At 43.6% G+C, this 24,359-nt stretch overlaps 1 protein-coding gene across 1 annotated transcript in view; it reads right to left on the reverse strand.

Annotated features, from left to right (window-relative positions):
* The window catches only part of LOC109880527 (gamma-aminobutyric acid receptor subunit gamma-3), a 313,558-nt gene that overhangs the window by 227,393 nt on the left and 61,806 nt on the right, over nucleotides 1-24,359 (reverse strand). The window contains 1 exon segment of the mRNA XM_074933749.1: nucleotides 10,338-10,405. Coding sequence (XP_074789850.1) covers nucleotides 10,338-10,405 — 68 coding nt within the window.

Below are 24,359 nucleotides of genomic sequence, written 5' to 3' on the forward strand. Positions count from 1 at the left end.
CGACCCAAAAAAACGACTCAGAAAAAGAGGGAAACGAAGCGGTCTTCTGGTCAGACTCCGGAGACGGGCACATCGTGCCCGTCTCCGGAGTCTCTTGACAACAAGGTTGATGAAATCCGAGCAAGGGTAGCATTCCAGAGGGACATCAGAGACTGTAACGTTCTCTGTTTCACGGAAACGTGGCTCACTGGTGAGACGCAATCCGAAGCGGTGCAGCCAGCGGGTTTCTCCACGCATCGCGCGGACAGAAACGAACATCTTTCTGGTAAGAAGAGGGGCGGGGGCGTATGCCTTATGGCCAACGTGACATGGTGTGATGAAAGAAACATACAGGAACTCAAATCCTTCTGTTCACCTGATTTAGAATTCCTCACAATCAAATGTAGACCGCATTATCTACCAAGAGAATTCTCTTCGATTATAATCACAGCCGTATATATCCCCCCCCAAGCAGACACATCGATGGCTCTGAACGAACTTTATTTAACTCTCTGCAAACTGGAAACGATTTATCCGGAGGCTGCATTCATTGTAGCTGGGGATTTTAACAAGGCTAATCTGAAAACAAGACTCCCTAAATTTTATCAGCATATCGATTGCGCAACCAGGGGTGGAAAGACCCTGGATCATTGTTACTCTAACTTCCGCGACGCATATAAGGCCCTGCCCCGCCCCCCTTTCGGAAAAGCTGACCACGACTCCATTTTGTTGATCCCTGCCTACAGACAGAAACTAAAACAAGAAGCTCCCACGCTGAGGTCTGTCCAACGCTGGTCCGACCAAGCTGACTCCACACTCCAAGACATCACGTGGACTGGGAGATGTTTCGTATTGCGTCAGCCAACAACATTGACGAATACGCTGATTCGGTGTGCGAGTTCATTAGAACGTGCGTTGAAGATGTCGTTCCCATAGCAACGATTAAAACATTCCCCAACCAGAAACCGTGGATTGATGGCAGCATTCGTGTGGAACTGAAGGCGCGAACCACTGCTTTTAATCAGGGCAAGGTGTCTGGTAACATGACTGAATACAAACAGTGCAGCTATTCCCTCCGCAAGGCTATCAAACAAGCTAAGCGCCAGTACAGAGACAAAGTAGAATCTCAATTCAACGGCTCAGACACAAGAGGCATGTGGCAGGGTCTACAGTCAATCACGGACTACAGGAAGAAACCCAGCCCAGTCACGGACCAGGATGTCTTGCTCCCAGGCAGACTAAACAACTTTTTTGCCCGCTTTGAGGACAATACAGTGCCACTGACACGGCCTGCAACGAAAACATGCGGTCTCTCCTTCACTGCAGCCGAAGTGAGTAAGACATTTAAACGTGTTAACCCTCGCAAGGCTGCAGGCCCAGACGGCATCCCCAGCCGCGCCCTCAGAGCATGCGCAGACCAGCTGGCCGGTGTGTTTACGGACATATTCAACCAATCCCTATACCAGTCTGCTGTTCCCACATGCTTCAAGAGGGCCACCATTGTTCCTGTTCCCAAGAAAGCTAAGGTAACTGAGCTAAACGACTACCGCCCCGTAGCACTCACATCCGTCATCATGAAGTGCTTTGAGAGACTAGTCAAGGACCATATCACCTCCACCCTACCTGACACCCTTGACCCACTCCAATTTGCTTACCGCCCAAATAGGTCCACAGACGATGCAATCTCAACCACACTGCACACTGCCCTAACCCATCTGGACAAGAGGAATACCTATGTGAGAATGCTGTTCATCGACTACAGCTCGGCATTCAACACCATAGTACCCTCCAAGCTCGTCATCAAGCTCGAGACCCTGGGTCTCGACCCCGCCCTGTGCAACTGGGTACTGGACTTCCTGACGGGCCGCCCCCAGGTGGTGAGGGTAGGCAACAACATCTCCTCCCCGCTGATCCTCAACACTGGGGCCCCACAAGGGTGCGTTCTGAGCCCTCTCCTGTACTCCCTGTTCACCCACGACTGCGTGGCCACGCACGCCTCCAACTCAATCATCAAGTTTGCGGACGACACAACAGTGGTAGGCTTGATTACCAACAACGACGAGACGGCCTACAGGGAGGAGGTGAGGGCCCTCGGAGTGTGGTGTCAGGAAAATAACCTCACACTCAACGTCAACAAAACTAAGGAGATGATTGTGGACTTCAGGAAACAGCAGAGGGAACACCCCCCCATCCACATCGATGGAACAGTAGTGGAGAGGGTAGCAAGTTTTAAGTTCCTCGGCATACACATCACAGACAAACTGAATTGGTCCACTCACACAGACAGCATCGTGAAGAAGGCGCAGCAGCGCCTCTTCAACCTCAGGAGGCTGAAGAAATTCGGCTTGTCACCAAAAGCACTCACAAACTTCTACAGATGCACAATCGAGAGCATCCTGGCGGGCTGTATCACCGCCTGGTATGGCAACTGCACCGCCCTCATCAGTAAGGCTCTCCAGAGGGTAGTGAGGTCTGCACAACGCATCACCGGGGGCAAACTACCTGCCCTCCAGGACACCTACACCACCCGATGCTACAGGAAGGCCATAAAGATCATCAAGGACATCAACCACCCGAGCCACTGCCTGTTCACCCCGCTGTCATCCAGAAGGCGAGGTCAGTACAGGTGCATCAAAGCTGGGACCGAGAGACTGAAAAACAGCTTCTATCTCAAGGCCATCAGACTGTTAAACAGCCACCACTAACATTGAGTGGCTACTGCCAACACACTGTCAATGCCACTGACTCTACTCCAGCCACTTTAATCATGGGAATTGATGGGAAATGATGTAAATATATCACTAGCCACTTTAAACAATGCTACCTTATATAATGTTACTTACCCTACATTATTCATCTCATATGCATACGTAGATACTGTACTCTATATCATCGACTGCATCCTTATGTAATACATGTATCACTAGCCACTTTAACTATGCCATTTGGTTTACATACTCATCTCATATGTATATACTGTACTCGATATCATCTACTGTATCTTGCCTATGCTGCTCTGTACCATCACTCATTCATATATCCTTATGTACATATTCTTTATCCCCTTACACTGTGTATAAGACAGTAGTTTTTTGGGGAATTGTTAGTTAGATTACTTGTTCGTTATTACTGCATTGTCGGAACTAGAAGCACAAGCATTTCGCTACACTCGCATTAACATCTGCTAACCATGTGTATGTGACAAATACATTTGATTTGATTTGATTTGATTTGATTTAGACTACCTCGGTCACACCCACCGCATCTAGTCTACCTCGGTCACACCCACCGCATCTAGACTACCTCGGTCACACCCACCACATCAAGTCTACCCCGGTTACACCCACCACATCACCGCATTCTCTAGTACAGCCATTATTGAAGACAATCAAATGCTTCTCAAAGACGCCCTCTGGTGGTCAGATTAGCACTAACCAGCATTAATGGCACCAGTGGTTAACCATCACAACACAGTTAGGTTTAGCCATCCCAACACAGTTAGGTTTAGCCATCCCAACACAGTTAGGTTTATCCATCATAACACTGTAAGGTTGAGAGATCAGTTGTGTCTCCAGTAAGCTGTAAAGACACATCTCTGGGAGCTACAGTATAGCCTCTGGCATGAAACACCTCTGGGAGCTACAGTATAGCCTCTGGCCTGAGACACTTCTGGTTTATCCATGTCAGCATTTAAAGTTGGCCTTGTTATGACTTCATTGGCTTTAATCTGTTTAGTAAAGCTGTCCATCTGTTTAGTAAAGCTGTCCATCTGTTTAGTAAAGCTGTCCATCTGTTTAGTAAAGCTGTCCATCTGTTTAGTAAAGCTGTCCATCTGTTTAGTAAAGCTGTCCATCTGTTTAGTAAAGCTGTCCATCTGTTTAGTAAAGCTGTCCATCTGTTTAGTAAAGCTGTCCATCTGTTTAGTAAAGCTGTCCATCTGTTTAGTAAAGCTGTCCATCTGATTAGTAAAGCTGTCCATCTGTTTAGTAAAGCTGTCCATCTGTTTAGTAAAGCTGTCCATTGGTTTAGTAAAGCTGTCCATCTGTTTAGTAAAGCTGTCCATCTGTTTAGTAAAGCTGTCCATCTGTTTAGTAAAGCTGTCCATCTGTTTAGTAAAGCTGTCCATCTGTTTAGTAAAGCTGTCCATCTGTTTAGTAAAGCTGTCCATCTGTTTAGTAAAGCTGTCCATCTGTTTAGTAAAGCTGTCCATCTGTTTAGTAAAGCTGTCCATCTGTTTAGTAAAGCTGTCCTAGTAAAGCTGTCCATCTGTTTAGTAAAGCTGTCCATCTGTTTAGTAAAGCTGTCCATCTGTTTAGTAAAGCTGTCCATCTGTTTAGTAAAGCTGTCCATCTGTTTAGTAAAGCTGTCCATCTGTTTAGTAAAGCTGTCCATCTGTTTAGTAAAGCTGTCCATCTGTTTAGTAAAGCTGTCCATCGGTTTAGTAAAGCTGTCCATCTGTTTAGTAAAGCTGTCCATTGGTTTAGTAAAGCTGTCCATCTGTTTAGTAAAGCTGTCCATCTGATTAGTAAAGCTGTCCATCTGATTTATAAAGATGTCCATCTGATTAGTAAAGCTGTCCATCTGATTTATAAAGATGTCCATCTGATTAGTAAAGCTGTCCATTGGTTTAGTAAAGCTGTCCATTGGTTTAGTAAAGCTGTCCATCTGTTTAGTAAAGCTGTCCATCTGTTTAGTAAAGCTGTCCATCTGTTTAGTAAAGCTGTCCATCTGTTTAGTAAAGCTGTCCATCTGTTTAGTAAAGCTGTCCATTGGTTTAGTAAAGCTGTCCATCTGTTTAGTAAAGCTGTCCATCTGTTTAGTAAAGCTGTCCATCTGTTTAGTAAAGCTGTCCATCTGTTTAGTAAAGCTGTCCATCTGTTTAGTAAAGCTGTCCATCTGTTTAGTAAAGCTGTCCATCTGTTTAGTAAAGTTGTCCATCTGTTTAGTAAAGCTGTCCATCTGTTTAGTAAAGCTGTCCATCTGTTTAGTAAAGCTGTCCATCTGTTTAGTAAAGCTGTCCATCTGTTTAGTAAAGCTGTCCATCTGTTTAGTAAAGTTGTCCATCTGTTTAGTAAAGCTGTCCATCTGTTTAGTAAAGCTGTCCATCTGTTTAGTAAAGCTGTCCATCTGTTTAGTAAAGCTGTCCATCTGTTTAGTAAAGCTGTCCATCTGATTAGTAAAGCTGTCCATCTGTTTAGTAAAGCTGTCCATCTGTTTAGTAAAGCTGTCCATCTGTTTAGTAAAGCTGTCCATCTGTTTAGTAAAGCTGTCCATCTGTTTAGTAAAGCTGTCCATTGGTTTAGTAAAGCTGTCCATCTGTTTAGTAAAGCTGTCCATCTGTTTAGTAAAGCTGTCCATCTGTTTAGTAAAGCTGTCCATCTGTTTAGTAAAGCTGTCCATCTGTTTAGTAAAGCTGTCCATCTGTTTAGTAAAGCTGTCCATCTGTTTAGTAAAGCTGTCCATTGGTTTAGTAAAGCTGTCCATCTGTTTAGTAAAGCTGTCCATCGGTTTAGTAAAGCTGTCCATTGGTTTAGTAAAGCTGTCCATCGGTTTAGTAAAGCTGTCCATTGGTTTAGTAAAGCTGTCCATCGGTTTAGTAAAGCTGTCCATCTGTTTAGTAAAGCTGTCCATCTGTTTAGTAAAGCTGTCCATCTGATTAGTAAAGCTGTCCATCTGTTTAGTAAAGCTGTCCATTGGTTTAGTAAAGCTGTCCATCTGTTTAGTAAAGCTGTCCATTGGTTTAGTAAAGCTGTCCATCTGTTTAGTAAAGCTGTCCATCGGTTTAGTAAAGCTGTCCATTGGTTTAGTAAAGCTGTCCATCGGTTTAGTAAAGCTGTCCATTGGTTTAGTAAAGCTGTCCATCTGATTAGTAAAGCTGTCCATCTGATTTATAAAGATGTCCATCTGATTAGTAAAGCTGTCCATCTGATTTATAAAGATGTCCATCTGATTAGTAAAGCTGTCCATCGGTTTAGTAAAGCTGTCCATCTGTTTAGTAAAGCTGTCCATCTGTTTAGTAAAGCTGTCCATCTGTTTAGTAAAGCTGTCCATCTGTTTAGTAAAGTTGTCCATCTGTTTAGTAAAGCTGTCCATCTGTTTAGTAAAGCTGTCCATCTGTTTAGTAAAGCTGTCCATCTGTTTAGTAAAGCTGTCCATCTGATTAGTAAAGCTGTCCATCTGTTTAGTAAAGCTGTCCATCTGTTTAGTAAAGCTGTACATCTGATTAGTAAAGCTGTCCATCTGTTTAGTAAAGCTGTCCATCTGTTTAGTAAAGCTGTCCATCTGTTTAGTAAAGCTGTCCATTGGTTTAGTAAAGCTGTCCATCTGTTTAGTAAAGCTGTCCATCTGATTAGTAAAGCTGTCCATCTGTTTAGTAAAGATGTCCATCTGTTTAGTAAAGCTGTCCATCTGATTTATAAAGCTGTCCATTGGTTTAGTAAAGCTGTCCTTGGTGCACTATTCCCTACATACTACATTACTTTCATTTGTGAACTGTTTTCTTTTCAAGCATTTGGTTTTCAAAAGAGAATTCCGTTGTGATGACCGGCCTATACTTTTCTTTGATGTTTTTTTTACAGAATTTATTTGGCAGAGTGGCCAGACGGAAGCCACTCCTCAGTGAAAGGCACAACAGCCGTTTTAAGTTCACCAAAAGGCACCTAAAGACTCTCAGACCATGAGAAACAAGATTGTTTGGTCTGATGAAACCAAGGTTGAACTCTTTGGCCTGAATTCCAAGCGTCACGTCTGGAGGAAACCTGGCACCATCCCTACGGTGAAGCATGGTGGTGGCAGCATCATGCTGTGGGGATGTTTTTCAGCGGCAGGGACTGGGAGACTAGTCGGGATCGAGAGAAAGATGAATGGAGCAAAGTACAGCGAGATCATTGATGATAAACCAGCTCCAGAGGACACAATAAGAGTGGAGAAAATGAATCATAATAATGAATCATAATAATGAATCATAATAATGAATCATAATAATGAATCATAATAATGAATCATAATAATGTATTATTCTGCATGGAGTTTTGAGTGCTGTTTGTTGTGGATATGTTCTGTGTTTCACCACTGTTATTCAGAACCAGCAATAACGGGTTAAATAGGCCTATCCAAAACTTTAACTATTTCGGCACGGCGGCCCCCCAAAAACCCTTTTCAGTGGGCTATTCAGTACAAATATACCACCTGACCAATGGTATGTGTGTGACAATACAGAGGCGGATGCAAGATGCAAGCAACGATGGTTTAATGAATACAGTTTACAGCAGCAACAGGACAGACAGACTGTACTCAGACGGAATCCGACCCAGGGACTAGGGCGCATCTTCCGATGATGGCGTGCTGAGAAATCCAGGGGAGTGTGTCCCAGTAACCTACAAAACTCTTGCCAAAACTTGGACACAAATTGGGGCCCCCTGTCAGAAACTACGTCCATCGGCAGGCCATGTAAGCGAAAGACGTGATCCACGACAGTTACCGCTGTCTCCTTGGCAGATGGTAATTTAGGCAAGGGAATAAAATGAGCCGCCTTCGAGAACCGGTCCACCACGGTCAAAACAACCGTCTTGCCCTGGGAGGGCGGGAGGGCGGTAACAAAATCTAGCGTGATGTGGGACCAGGGTCTCGAAGGGACCGACAGCGGTTGGAGTAACCCATCTGGGGGTCGATTAGAAGTCTTCCCAGTGGCACAAACCGAGCAAGCCAAGACAAAACTGTGAATGTCACGAGCCATCAGTGGCCACCAAAAGCGTTGCTTAACCAAAAAGCTAGTGCGGCTGACTCCTGGATGACACGCTACGTTGGAGCAATGCCCCCACCGAATAACATCGGACCGACACCCCTCCGGCACAAACAACCGATTAGGCGGGCAACCGGGCGGAGGCGTTACCCCTTCTAAGGCCGTTTTGACCCTCGATTCCACCTCCCATGTGAGTGTGGAGACCACTAGGGTCCCGGGTAGGATGCACTCGGGAGTGGATGGGCGTTCGGAATGGCCCTCCGTGTCGTTATACGGTCTGTTAGGGCATGCTCGGCGGCCAATACGACTCAGACGAGCGTCGACCCTCAAGGCTAGTTCCACTAGTCCATTTAAATTCCTGGGAAGGTCCAGAACATAAATCTCCTTCTGGATCCGGTCCTCCAGCCCATGCAGGAACATGTCCCACTGCGCCTCCTCGTTCCACTGACACTCTGCGGCCAGAGTGCGGAATTGGATGGAGTATTCCGATACTGACCGGTCTCCTTGGCGAAGGTCAGCGAGTAGTCTGGCCGCCTCCCTACCCGCCACGGCCCGATCGAAGACCCTTCTCATCTCCTCGAAAAGTGTCTGGAAAGAGGTGCAGCATGGGTCCTGGTTCGCCCACACCGCCGTTCCCCAAAGAGCCGCTTTGCCTGATAGCAGTGTGAGTACGAATGCTACCTTAGACTGTTCACGGTTGAAGGTCCGTGGCTGCAACGAGAATTGCATGGAACATCTCGTAAGAAAAGCTCTGCAATAGTCAGGATCACCTGAATAACCCTCTGGTGTCGGTAGCCGTGGCTCTAGCTGGGAATCCGGCTCTGGCGGGGCGGGTTGAACTGCCGGTGTAGGTGGCGCAGCGAGACCCCTCAGATGTCGTAATTGTTGGGTCAGCTGGGATACCTGCGTCACAAGGGCTTGTACTGCCCGACCTGTGCTGGAGATGTTCTCCTCTTGTTGATCCATTCTCTTGATACTGCGGGAAATGAATTCGGTCAGACTCGTTGAACTCGCTGCATCCATGGTCTGGTCAGATCGTTCTGTGACAATACAGAGGCGGATGCAAGATGCAAGCAACGATGGTTTAATGAATACAGTTTACAGCAGCAACAGGACAGACAGACTGTACTCAGACGGAATCCGACCCAGGGACTAGGGCGCATCTTCCGATGATGGCGTGCTGAGAAATCCAGGGGAGTGTGTCCGGATGGGTAGGAGGGAGCACAGCAGATAATCCACACAAGGGCGGTGAGAGATGAGCACGGACACACGACACAAACTCAGAGAAGTAACAACGATCTGACAACAAGAAACACTGGTTACAGAACATATAAAGGGAAGATAAGTGATTCCAGCTGGCACAGACAATCAGGCCGAGATTGGGAACCACGCCCACACAAACACGAGAGAGAGAGAGAGAGAGAGAGAGAGAGAGAGAGAGAGAGAGAGAGAGAGAGAGAGAGAGAGAGAGAGAGAGAGAGAGAGTGAGAGAGTGTGTGGATTCATGAACCGTGACAATGTGGACTCCTACTCGTTGAACGTTATATTCCAAAATCATTGGAATTAATATGGACCCCCCCCCTTTTTCGGATCGGAAAAAAAGCACAGTCATGATTCATCTTACTATGTTTTCTCATCTTCTGGGGGGGGGGGGGACATCGCTCTAGCTAGCACTCTGCTTTTCAGCTGGAACTCAATGTAATGGCAGGTTATTGCCATGTAGTTAACCTTACGATAATCGCCGGTCCACATATATTTACATCTATTGCTTTGTTGATATTGGCAACCACCTCAATCCTCTTTTCAGCAGCATGTTTGTGGCACCTCCGTGATATGGTTTGTGGGGTCAGGGAGCACAGTGTCAACGGGGGATGCGTCCATGACTAGGCCACGTTTATTAGCTCCTGAGCTAAATCAAGAAAACCATTTCCTTGAACTGTGTGAAATGGCTTAATATCCTGCTACAGAAAGCTACACATTTGTTTTTAGGTTCCTGATTTGACTTTAGCCAGTAACTGCCTTGGGGCAGAGAGAAATTATGTCATGCTTTGTTACAGACTGCTCCTGTTGCGCAGCGGCCGCTGCATTCTCGGTCAACGTGGCACTGGAGAGAGGAGGTGCCGGTTCTCTTGCTATCATATTTCAAAATCGAGGGGGGGTGGGGGGGGGGGCAAGCTCGACACTTCACATGGCTTGTGGGCATCTTAGTTTCAGCAACTATATCAAAAGATTTTCCAAAATGTCATTTGGGATTTTGAGTTTCAATTTCACTTCTTCCGTATCCATAGCGACGACTGCGACTAGTAGCTAGCATCAGCAACAACCACCAGACATACACACATGTTGTAGACTACATCACATCAGGAGAGGTGCACTGCTGGTGCAGCAGAGCAGGAGCAAACAGACACTGGTCCAGTCAAGTCATTTTGGTATTTAAAAAAAAAATGAAACGCTAGCTAGTTGTGGATGAAAAAACAGGCCCCACCCGGCCCTAACCGGGCTCTGGTTGGGCAGCAGAGCTCTAGTGTGTGTGTGTGTGTGTGTGTGTGTGTACAGGCTCAACATTTCAATCTGCATTCAGCACAACAAATGATTATTAATATAATTATTATCATACCATATCTATGGATGACACCGGTCCAATGCTGTTCACATAGATGTCCACATCTATGACTGTTGGTTTAACTGCAAAGGGAAAGAGCATTTTAAGATTTAGCAATGAAACTCATTCACAAATTGATTCATTTATTAATTCATTCACACATTCACTCATCGCTTCATTCACACCTGTATTCATTAACTCACACGATCATTTATTAATTCATTCACGCTTTCATTAATGAATTAATTTACCACGGCCCCGTCATACCATATGTTGTCCATCATCGTTCCATAATTCTCCACAGATTAAAATATTGTAATTTTGTCAGTATGAGAGAACTGGGTCTCGTACTGACAAAATGACAATATTTTAATCTGTGGAGAATTATGGAACGATGATGGACAACCTATGGTATGTAGGGAGGAGGGAGAGCAGGGAGAGTAGGGAGAGCTAGGAGAGTAGGGAGAGCTAGGAGAGGAGGGAGAGCTGGGAGAGGAGGGAGAGTAGGGAGAGCTGGGAGAGCTGGGAGAGTAGGGAGAGCTGGGAGAACTGGGAGAGTAGGGAGAACTGGGAGAGTAGGGAGAACTGGGAGAGTAGGGAGAGCTGGGAGAACAGGGAGAGCTGGGAGAGCAGGGAGAGTAGGGAGAGTAGGGAGAGGAAAGAGAGTAGGGAGAGCTGGGAGAGGAGGGAGAGCAGGGAGAGCTGGGAGAACTGGGAGAGCTGGGAGAGCAGGGAGAGCAGGGCGAGTAGGGAGAGCTGGGAGAGCTGGGAGAGGAGGGAGAGCTGGGAGAGCTGGGAGAGCAGGGAGAGCTGGGAGAGGAGGGAGAGCTGGGAGAGTAGGGAGAGGTGTGAGAGCAGGGAGAGTAGGGAGAGCTGGGAGAGCAGGGAGAGCAGGGAGAGCTGGGCGAGCTGGGAGAGTAGGGAGAGCTGGGAGAGCTGGGAGAGTAGGGAGAGTAGAGAGAGCTGGGAGGAAGAAGCAGTAGGGAGGAGGTAGAGAAGAGAACAGGGAGGGGGAGAGTAGAGGCCCCGGCAGGGAGGAGGAGAGAGGGCAGGAAGGAGGAGGGAGGAGGAAGAGGAGGGAAAAGGGAGGAATGAGAGGAGGGAGAGGAGAGAGGAGGGAAGAGGAGGCAGGAATGAGAGCAGGAGGGAGGAGGAAGAGGAGGGAAAAGGGAGGAACGAGAGGAGGGAGAGGAGGGAGAAGAGGGAAGAGGCAGGAACGAGAGCAGGAAGGAGGAGGAAGAGGAGGGAAAAGGGAGGAACGAGAGGAGGGAGAGGAGAGAGAAGAGGGAGATTTTCCCCATCCTCATTCACTTTTTTACGACCACAAACTTGTTGCCAGAATGGGTATGCATGGGCAGTAAACGTACATCAAGACCATTTACCTGTATAAGCCTTGTGGATCACTAAACCCCATCATCATGTAAACCAGGTCAATCCATGGAGATAGTTATATAAGACAGGTCTATCCCAGGGCTCAAGCCTCAACATTCATTCAAAACACGTCCACATCTGTACTTCAGATCCAATAATCTTACAGACCAGGTGTACACCTGAACGACATACCCAATATAGATTATTCTGTTACAGATCAGGTCTACTGTTACACGTCAGGTCTACATGTCAGGTCTACTGTTACATGTCAGGTCTACATGTCAGGTCTACTGTTACATGTCAGGTCTACTGTTACATGTCAGGTCTACTGTTACATGTCAGGTCTACATGTCAGGTCTACGGTTACATGTCAGGTCTACATGTCAGGTCTACTGTTACATGTCAGGTCTACATGTCAGGTCTACTGTTACATGTCAGGTCTACTGTTACATGTCAGGTCTACTGTTACATGTCAGGTCTACATGTCAGGTCTACATGTCAGGTCTACTGTTACATGTCAGGTCTACTGTTACAGGTCAGGTCTACTGTTACACGTCAGGTCTACATGTCAGGTCTACATGTCAGGTCTACTGTTACATGTCAGGTCTACTGTTTCAGGTCAGGTCTACTGTTACACGTCAGGTCTACATGTCAGGTCTACATGTCAGGTCTACTGTTACATGTCAGGTCTACTGTTACATGTCAGGTCTACTGTTACATGTCAGGTCTACTGTTACATGTCAGGTCTACATGTCAGGTCTACTGTTACATGTCAGGTCTACATGTCAGGTCTACTGTTACATGTCAGGTCTACTGTTACATGTCAGGTCTACATGTCAGGTCTACTGTTACATGTCAGGTCTACTGTTACATGTCAGGTCTACTGTTACATGTCAGGTCTACTGTTACATGTCAGGTCTACTGCTACATGTCAGGTCTACTGTTACAGGTCAGGTCTACTGTTACATGTCAGGTCTACATGTCAGGTCTGCTGTTACATGTCGGGTCTACTGTTACATGTCAGGTGTACATGTCAGGTCTACTGTTACATATCAGGTCTACATGTCAGGTCTGCTGTTACATGTCAGGTCTACTGTTACATGTCAGGTCTACTGTTACATGTCAGTTCCACTGTTACATGTCCGGTATACTGTTGCATGTCAGGTCTACATGTCAGGTCTACATGTCAGGTCTACTGTTACATGTCAGGTCTACTGTTACAGGTCAGGTCTACTGTTACATGTCAGGTGTACTGTTACATGTCAGGTCTACTGTTACATGTCAAGTCTACTGTTACATGTCAGGTCTACTGTTACATGTCTGGTCTACTGTTACATGTCAGGTCTACTGTTACATGTCAGGTATACTGTTACATATCAGGTCTACATGTCAGGTCTGCTGTTACATGTCAGGTCTACATGTCAGGTCTACTGTTACATGTCAGGTCTACTGTTACATGTCAGGTCTACTGTTACATGTCAGTTCCACTGTTACATGTCAGGTCTACTGTTACATATCAGGTCTACTGCTACATGTCAGGTCTACATGTCAGGTCTGCTGTTACATGTCAGGTCTACATGTCAGGTCTACTGTTACATGTCAGGTCTACTGTTACATGTCAGTTCCACTGTTACATGTCAGGTCTACTGTTACATATCAGGTCTACTGCTACATGTCAGGTCTACTACTACATGTCAGGTCTACTGTTACATGTCAGGTCTACATGTCAGGTCTACTGTTACATGTCAGTTCCACTGTTACATGTCAGGTCTACTGTTGCATGTCAGGTCTACTGTTACATGTCAGGTCTACATGTCAGATCTACTGTTGCATGTCAGGTCTACTGTTACACGTCAGGTCTACATGTCAAGTCTACTGTTACATGTCAGGTCTACATGTCAGGTCTACACGTCCGGTCTACCGTTACATGTCAAGTCTACTGTTACATGTCAGGTCTACTGTTACATGTCAGGTCTACTGTTGCATGTCAGGTCTACTGTTGCATGTCACGTCTACTGTTACATGTCAGGTCTACATGTCAGGTCTACATGTCAGGTCTACTTTTACATGTCAGGTCTACTTTTACATGTCAGGTCTACTGTTACATGTCAGGTCTACATGTCAGGTCTACATGTCAGGTCTACATGTCAGGTCTACTGTTACATGTCAGGTCTACTTTTACATGTCAGGTCTACTGTTGCATGTCAGGTCTACTGTTACATGTCAGGTCTACTGTTACATATCAGGTCTACATGTCAGGTCTACTGTTACATATCAGGTCTACATGTCAGGTCTGCTGTTACATCTCAGGTCTGCTGTTACATCTCAGGTCTACTGTTACATGTCAGGTCTACTGTTACATATCAGGTCTACATATCAGGTCTACTGTTACATATCAGGTCTACTGTTACATGGGGCGGCAGGTAGCCTAGTGTTTAGAGCGTTAGGCCAGTAACCGAAAGGTTTTCTATATCAAATCCCCTAGTTGACAACCACTCCTCTACTATCACATATCGACAATACATTAAGTGTGTTCCCTCAGGCCACTACTATACAATACATTACGTGTGTTACCTCAGACCACTACTCTACTACCACATATCTACAATACATTAAGTGTGTTCCCTCAGGCCACTACTATACAATACATTAAGTGTGTTACCTCAGACCACTACTCTACAATACATTAAGTGTGTTCCCTCAGACCACTACTATACAATACATTAAGTGTGTTCCCTCAGGCCACTACTATACAATACATTAAGTGTGTTCCCCCAGACCACTACTCTACAATACATTAAGTGTGTTCCCTCAGACCACTACTCTACAATACATTAAGTGTGTTCCCTCAGACCACTACTATACAATACATTAAGTGTGTTCCCTCAGACCACTACTCTACAATACATTAAGTGTGTTCCCTCAGACCACTACTCTACAATACATTAAGTGTGTTCCCTCAGACCACTACTCTACAATACATTAAGTGTGTTCCCTCAGGCCACTACTCTACTACCACATATCTACAATACATTAAGTGTGTTCCCTCAGACCACTATTCTACTACCACATATCTACAATACATTAAGTGTGTTCCCTCAGACCACTACTCTACAATACATTAAGTGTGTTCCCTCAGGCCACTACTCTACTACCACATATCTACAATACATTAAGTGTGTTCCCTCAGACCACTATTCTACTACCACATATCTACAATACATTAAGTGTGTTCCCTCAGACCACTATTCTACTACCACATATCTACAATACATTAAGTGTGTTTCCTCAGGCCTCTACTCTACAATACATTAAGTGTGTTCCCTCAGACCACTACTCTACAACACATTAAGTGTGTTTCCTCAGGCCTCTACTCTACAATACATTAAGTGTGTTCCCTCAGACCACTACTCTACAATACATTAAGTGTGTTCCCTCAGACCACTACTCTACAATACATTAAGTGTGTTCCCTCAGACCACTACTCTACAATACATTAAGTGTGTTCCCTCAGACCACTACTCTACTACCACATATCTACAATACATTAACTTCTCTAGGGAAGGGGGCAGCATTCGGAATTTTGGATCAAAAGCATGCCCAAATTAAACGGCCTGATACCCCGAGAAGATACAGTATGATATGCATATAACTGGTAGATTTGGATAGAAAACACTCTAAACTTTCCAAAACTGTTACAATAGTGTCTGTGAGTGTAACAGAACTGAATTGGCAGGTGATAACCTGAGAAAAATCCATTCAGGAAGTAGTTTTGTTTTTGTTTTTGTAGTTTTCAATGCAATGCCATTACAGTATCCATTGACTTTGGACTCATATTGCAGTTCCCATGCCTTCCACTAGATGTCAACCGTCTTTAGAATTTTTTTCAGGCTTGTATTCTGATAAATGAGGGAGTAAGAGCAGTCTGAATGAGTGGACCCTGACATGTCACAGAGTTTTTCATGCCCAATCCGGAGAGAGTGTATTTCTTGTCTCCCTTTTATTTTGACGAGGTTATTATCCGGTTGAAATATTATAGATATACCAGAAACAATACCAGAAAATCCCTTTTACACCATTAGGTGACTGTCAGGTAATTATCAAAAATGATCCAATACATGTACACAGGAGTTAGTCTTTACACATGACCAACAAAACCTAAGAGTTTTCAATGACACCTGTTCTAGCTTTCAGTACTCATTGGAAAGCAGCCCTCTTCTCTCCACCAGTTGGAAGGTCTGAGCCTAATTGCATTTAGTAGGACAGATGTCCTGAATCATCTGGAAACTCCCACACGACTTCCAGGCGTTGATTCTATGTTCGCTTCGAGGCAAGCAACACTGACACATGCATGAAGGCACCACGCTCTCCACAGCCGATGTGAGTAAGACCTTTAAACAGGTCAACATTCACAATGACGCAGGGCCAGACGGATTACCAAGACACGTACACAGAGCATGCGCTAACCAACTGGCAAGTGTCTTCACTGACATTTTCAACCTTTCCCTGAACCAGTCTGTAATACCAACATGTTTCAAGCAGACCACCATAGTGGCCCAACAACACCAAGGTAACCTCTCTAAATGACTACCGACCCGTAGCACTCACGTCTGTAGCCATGAAATGCTTTGAAATAATGGTCATGAGCTCACATCAACACCATCACATCCCTCACATCCTGGACCCACTCCAATGTCCATACCGCCACAACAGCTGAATGACTCACTCATTCATGGCTTTGGATCAAAATAACTAAGTACCAACATTCCTTCTGATAGTCTTTAATAAATAAATGTTTTGACCAAATAATCTGCTCATGTTGTGTTCAATTATTTGTGACATTATGGATGAATGAAGAATGTAAACCAAATAAATCCTATTCATATTGAATAATCAGATGCCAGTCACAAGCTTTGTTTTTCCGTACTTTCATTTCATGTTTATCTCCCGCATCACTCTCCGCTTCACTGCACCGTTTAGTTTTCTCTCCATCGCCCGCACGCACTTTAAACATTTGGATTATAAAGCATTGAAAATATATTGAAGATAGAATAACGTACCTCTTAATGAGTTCCGAGAGCCAATTCGTTATCCAATGAGTATTATTATTATTACTATTATCCCTGCATTATAATATTCTCACAGACTAAATTAGAATTCTCAGATTCTCTAAATTGAATTAGATCGACATTTTATTTTCATTTAGAAGCCGCCTCATGACTTTTGAGAGCCGTGTCACACCAATTATTAGTGGATTATTCACTCATTAATGGCTTTAGATCCAAATAAATACCAACATTATTTCTGTTAGTCTTTAGTAAAAATACATTTCACTGTTTTGACCAAGTTAAAAGGATCCAACTTTTTTTTTTTTTTTACATTTCTCCTAAAATGACCCAAATCTAACTACCCGTAGCTCAGGACCTAAAATAACATACCCAAATCTAACTGCCTGTAGCTCAGGACCTAAAATAACATACCCAAATCTAACTACCCGTAGCTCAGGACCTAAAATAACATACCCAAATCTAACTACCTGTAGCTCAGGACCTGAAATAACATACCCAAATCTAACTACCTGTAGCTCAGGACCTAAAATAACATACCCAAATCTAACTACCCGTAGCTCAGGACCTAAAATAACATACCCAAATCTAACTACCCGTAGCTCAGGACCTGAAATAACATACCCAAATCTAACTGCCTGTATCTCAGGACCTAAAATGACATACCCAAATCTAACTGCCTGTAGCTCAGGACCTAAAATAACATACCCAAATCTAACTACCCATAGCTCAGGACCTAAAATGACATACCCAAATCTAACTGCATGTAGCTCAGGACCTAAAATGACATACCCAAATCTAACTACCCGTAGCTCAGGACCTAAAATGACATACCCAAATCTAACTGCCTGTAGCTCAGGACCTAAAATAACATACCCAAATCTAACTACCCGTAGCTCAGGACCTGAAATAACATACCCAAATCTAACTGCCTGTATCTCAGGACCTAAAATGACATACCCAAATCTAACTACCCGTAGCTCAGGACCTGAAATAACATACCCAAATCTAACTGCCTGTATCTCAGGACCTAAAATGACATACCCAAATCTAACTACCCGTAGCTCAGGACCTGAAATAACATACCCAAATCTAACTGCCTGTAGCTCAGGACCTAAAATGACATACCCAAATCTAACTACCCGTAGCTCAGGACCTGAAATAACATACCCAAATCTAACTGCCTGTATCTCAGGACCTAAAATGACATACCCAAATCTAACTGCCTGTATCTCAGGACCTAAAATAACATACCCAAATCTAACTGCCTGTAGCTCAGGACCTGAAATAACATACCCAAATCTAACTGCCTGTAGCTCAGGACCTAAAATAACATACCCAAATCTAACTACCCGTAGCTCAGGACCTAAAATGACATACCCAAATCTAACTGCATGTAGCTCAGGACCTAAAATGACATACCCAAATCTAACTACCTGTAGCTCAGGACCTGAAGCAAGGATATGCACATTATTGATACCATTTGAAAGGAAAAACGTTAAAGTTTGTGGAAATGTGAAATTAATGCAGGATAATATAACACATTACATCTGGTAAAATATAATACAAAGAAGAAAAAAATATGCGGTTTTTTTGTATTTTTTTTTACCATCATCTTTTAAATGCAAGACAAAGGCCATAGTGTATTATTCTAGACCAGGCACAATTTAGATTTTGGCCACTAGATGGCAGCACTGTATGTGCAACGTTTTAGACTGATCCAATGAACCATTGCATATCTGTTCAAAATGTGGGGAGATCACGTAGAGGTTAATCTGATCATGTTGTGTGTGTTCAATTATTTGTGACATTGTGGTTACAATGAACAACATTTCTAACTCAATCTCACTGACAAGATTTGCCCTAAGGAAAAATGCTTTATCTACCACTTTAGATGCTGTGTTTGTATTGACAGTAGTGATGGAGGCATTTTGAAAATATGTTTTCTTCTCCAGTACATTTGGGCAGTATTGATACAACATTTTGAACATGTATGCAATGGTTCATTGAATCAGTCTAAAACTTTGCACATACACTGCTGGCCAAAATCTAAATTGCGCCTGGTCTAGAATAATACATTATAGCCTATCATGCAAACAATGTTTCCATGATGGGCTATTAGCAGGACAATAGACTCTTCTTATATCAATAAATGGCTACTGGAGGTGTGGAAATCCCCCCAACTTGCAATGTATTCGATGCTTAAGTACTCTAAAGTTTTACATTTCTAACTCAAAACCTCATGCAATCGCAAAATGTTGGATAAAGCATACAGTATACTGTACAGTATCTGTTCATCAACAACTTTATGCTTTCGTTAACAATAAAATAAAGAGAAAAAATAGTTTCAAAATGCAGATGTTTATTTCAACTACTGTAGCTACATTGTAGTTGCACTTTCCCCCCCCATCTCCACGACCACGGGTAAAACCTTGTTGAGATGATCAATGTATTTGTTGCATTGTTGTATCGTCAGCTTCTCTAGCCAAAACATCAAATCAAAGTTCATTCGTGCGCCGAATATAACAGGTGTAGGAGACCTTACAGTGAAATGCTTACTTAAAGGCTCTCACCAATAGTGCAAAAAAGGTATAAGATGAACAATAGGTAAGTAAAGAAATAAAACAACAGTAAAAAGACAGGCTATATACAGTAGCGAGGCTATATACAGACACTGGTTAGTCAGGCCGATTGAATACATGTAGATATGGTTAAAGTGACTATGCATATATGATGAACAGAGAGTAGCAGTAGAGTAAAAGAGGGGTTGGCAGGTGGTGGCCTTTACCAGTTCAGTGCCATGGGTGACCACAGATAGTCAGGACACCGTTGATCTTTGCTTGTAGGCTTGGCAGAGTTACGGATGAATGTTTTCAGTTAATGCCAAACAAGGTCGATCGGGTTTAAATCAGGAGACCTACACTTAGAGATGAGAAAAAATATTTTTACATATACTATAGACATGAGTCTCACTAGTGTCGAGTAACGTGCTGTTAAAAGTGTTGTAGGACTTTAATTTACTTATTTTTATTTAACCTTTATTTTATTACATAAAGGTCTACTTACTCTGCTGGCGTCTTGACCCAGTTTATGCCCTCATTTGCAATGCAAATCCTGGCGGCAATGTGTTTTGGGTCATTGTCTGCATTGAGAAGAAAAAAAGACATTAGCCTAACAGCCAACATTGTTTCATTTGACCAGGTAAGTTGACTGAGAACATTTAAAGCAACAACCTGGGGAATTCTTCTGGGCCCTCTTGGGAGAGGAGGAGGATGATTGAGCCAATTGGAAGCTGGGGATGATTAGGTGACCATGATGGGTAATTTAGCCAGGACACTGGGGTTAACACCCTTATTTTTACAATAAGTGCCATGGGATCTTTTAGTGACCACAGAGAGTCACCCGTTTAACGTCTCATCCAAAAGACAGCATCCTACACAGGGCAATGTCCCCAATCACTGCCCTGGGGATTTTTTTAAGAACAGAGGAAAGAGTGCCCCCTACTGGCCCTCCAACACCACTTCCAGCAGAATCAGGTCTCCCATCCAGGAACTGACTAGGACCAACCCTGCTTAACTTCAGAAGCAAGCCATCAGTGGTATGCAGGGTGGTATGCTGATTGTAATGTTAAGTACCATTCTAGAAATATACATGTAAATAGACCTAAACATTACAAACTATTGCTATAATCCTACCTTGAAAGAAACGATGTGTTCCCAGGAATGCCTCTCTGACATAGGGTCCAGCAATATCTCTTGATGATTACTTCCTCAAACAAATCTCGAGCCATGAAACCTGAAAAAAGGAGGGCAACAGTGATTTATTGTGGAACACATTGCCATCCGGGAGGTGTAGGCTACAATATTTTATGTACATTTTGCTTTGTAGATAGCTAAACTTACCATAAAAAATCTAATATGGGCCTGGTCCCTGGCGAGAAATTTCCCCCCACAAACACATGGAGTTTGAGGCTTGGGACTCGCCGTTATCTTCTTCCTTTTTTCTGTAGCATTTCTGAGCAAATTGCTCAAGGGCTTGAGGGTTGATTCGTCTGTGAAGATGACGTCATTGAACATCACCACAGCTTTGATCCACGCCTGGGCAAAGTTCATTGTTTGGGCCGAAACTACAAAACAATAGAACACACATGGTTCTGAAAAAAAACAATATATATACAGTACCAGTCAAAAGTTTGGACAAAGAGAGTGAGAGAGTGATGGAGTGCTGCATCAGATGACCTGCACTCCACAATCCCTCGACCTCAACCAAATTAAGAAGGTTTGGGATGAGTCGGACCGCAGAGTGAAAAAAAAGCAGCCAACAAGTGCTGAGCATATGTGGGAACTCTTTCAAGACTGTTGGAAAAGCATTCCAGGTGAAGCTGGTTGAGAGAATACCAAGATTGTTCAAAGCTGTCATTAAGGCAAATTGTGGCTATTTAAAGAATATCAAATATCAAATATATTTTGATTTAACACTTTTTTGGGTACTACATGATTCCATGTGTTATTTCATCGTTTTGATGTTTTCACTATTTCTCTATAGAAAATAGTAAAAATAAAGACAAACACTTTTGACCGGTTGTGTGTGTGTGTGTGTGTGTGTGTGTGTGTGTGTGTGTGTGTGTGTGTGTGTGTGTGTGTGTGTGTGTGTGTGTGTGTGTGTGCGTGCGTGCGTGTGTATATAAAATGTCTTACCGAGCATTTTCATAAATCCACTCAAGTTTCTTAAACTGTCTTCTGACTCTGATTAGAGCGATATTGATGCTGTGCTGTGTTGCCAGCAGAATACAGACGGCCTTCGCCAATCGCCCATCATCAGTGAGTCGATGGCTTGAACAGTCTCGCTGAAAATGGAATACAATATAAACATGTGCAGCAGACAGTAAAGCAGTAGATTTATTTAAGCATTATTTGTAGCATTATTAGGCCCACAGTACACTATTGTAGCATACTGTACCTGATCATTTTCCTGGGCTTTAGCGTTCGGCGTACCACAGGCATCTGATGAGTGTTTACGAATAGCGCTGTCTGCGAATCCCCAAGTCTAACAGTATTTTTGAAATGTCTCCAGTAGATTTTCCATTCCTCCTGAAAGCCCTAATCTGCTCACTTCAATGAAAATAAATCCTGGTCATGGTGCTACAGTATGTTGTTACAGCATAATCAAAGTGAGGACCATCGGCTGTATACTTATCGCCTATTGTAACCTGGAGTCACACATTTCTAGTACTCCTCACCCCACCCTTAACACAGTTACCATTCAAAAATGAGCTGTTTATCTTGAGAAAATGACATTGTGACGAAAGAGAACAGACGAAATGGACATAGTTTTTTATCAAGCCAGCTTCTTTCTGTAGTGATACCCGTTCCAGGGTCAGGACCGCAATCACCAGAGGACTTGAAAATAAGCCGGAGCTGAGAGGATCACCAAAACAAAAAGGTATTTTCAGTGTATTTTCTTAAAATGTCTTTATATAGCCTATCAACGTGTAGACATACTGTGTAATAAAATCGCTAATTGTGTACTAAAAACATGAATGTGTTTTTGCAGAACGACCATCCATGGAGATCAGAGGACAAAGTGCTGGACAACGGGCCGCATCTGAAAAAAACGCATGGTTCCCAAGGAAGAGGTTCGTTTTGCTAGACCATTAAAATGTGTTTCTGTACGCAGTATTTCTATGTTGGAGTCACTTTTAATTCTTAATTGATCTACCGTTTCTATCATAGACCACTGTAATCGATGGGGGATCAGGGCGGTACCATTCTGGGCGGTACCATTCTGCTCATCTGATGAAGGTGCACATGGATCAGATTCAAACTTTGAAGACCGAGTCATTGGAGGCAGACCAGCAGAAAGAGAAATGTTATCTGAGGGCAGAGATACGGGTGACAGTTGATGCATTGGTTCAGAGCCAGCTGGTATTGATATTGGCAGAGAGTCACTCGTCATTGCCGGAGAGTCAGGCGGCAATTGGTGGAGAGTCAGGCAGCATTGGTGGAGAGTGAGGCGGAAAATAGCGGGTTGAAGAGGGCAAGGAACAAGATGGAGTCACAATCCACGCCAGGCATACCTGTGAGCTCTGGAACTCCACCTCTGACAGACAGTGTTAACATACCTGGCGGGTTCGTCAGGTCGTCAGTTCACCCTGACATTTCCATTCCTCTTCTGACAACAGAGCTTGACAAAACTGCTCACCAGGCACATCAAGGGCCGTCCGTTATGCTGTTCTGCTATTCAAAGGACATGTAACCGAAGAGAGACGAAGAATACCAACTGATCCCGAGGCAAATGTGGCTTACCAGTGAACCTCTGGGTGTTCATCATTAATACCGTGTCTCAGAAGTTTCTGTCCTTGACTGATGCTACCTGAAAAAGCATTAAAGACAGAGTTCATCTCCCTTATGGAGAGGAATTAGGCTCTTTAGCATGTTTACTATGCACTGTTTTTATTTACAGTAGATGTCAGTCAGAGTTGAGTCCTATTGTAATTTGCAATGTATTCGATGCTTAAGTACTCTTAAACCAGATCTGCCCCAACAAAAACAGGCATCAACCACTACAAATATATTAATTTATTATAAAAGCCCCTTAGATATTCATTTTGAATCCTCTACATTTAATTAGATCTATAAGGACATTTTATTGATCTGCCAGTATTTTCATTTTGAGAAAATACGGTAAACTCTGATGTTTCCTTTTATGTGTCCTACCAATTATTATTGGATTATTCACCATGGCAACAAAGGAAATGTATTTATTAGTTAAGTTGGCTTTTGTGGAGATCAGACCGTTTTCACTTGCAGGGATATTCCTGCATTTTTTTTAAAATCAGATTTTTAATCAAATGTAAGTCAGAACAAATACTTCACTTTCACTTTTCTAATATTCCTGTTGCTATTGTTATATGTAAATACAAGAAATGTGTATGTAGAGGGGTAGCATTCTTCACCAGTTCTCTTACCATTTTATACAATTGTGTGTTTAGCCTACCAGTTCGTGGAACTGTAATGTATATTCTCTTGAGAGGAATTATAGTGTGTTTATTAGAGATTGTTGACATTTGTGTTTAATGTAATATTGTTTATTGGATTTCCATTGTAGTTTCTATTTCTTTGATCCTGTTTCCCTCTGTACACAAATCACATGTATACTCTGGTTCATCATTAAACTCTGTGTCTGACTTCTGTGTCTGCCATCACTCTTTGACCTGTAATTCAAGACATTGGAATACAAAAGAAGAAGATGTACCCATGATGGGCTATTAGCAGGACAATGGGAATGGTGGGAAGGGGGAGCATTGTATTAGCAGGACAATGGGAATGGTGGGAAGGGGGAGCATTGTATTAGCAGGACAATGGGAATGGTGGGAAGGGGGAGCATTGTATTAGCAGGACAATGGGAATGGTGGGAAGGGGGAGCATTGTATTAGCAGCACAATGGGAATGGTGGGAAGGGGGAGCATTGTATTAGCAGGACAATGGGAATGGTGGGAAGAGGGGGGGATTGTATTAGCAGGACAATGGGAATGGTGGGAAGGGGGAGCATTGTATTAGCAGGACAATGGGGATGGTGGGAAGGGGGAGCATTGTATTAG

The sequence above is a fragment of the Oncorhynchus kisutch genome, linkage group LG13, assembly GCF_002021735.2.
Source record: "Oncorhynchus kisutch isolate 150728-3 linkage group LG13, Okis_V2, whole genome shotgun sequence".
In the NCBI taxonomy this organism is placed as follows: Eukaryota; Metazoa; Chordata; class Actinopteri; order Salmoniformes; family Salmonidae; genus Oncorhynchus; species Oncorhynchus kisutch.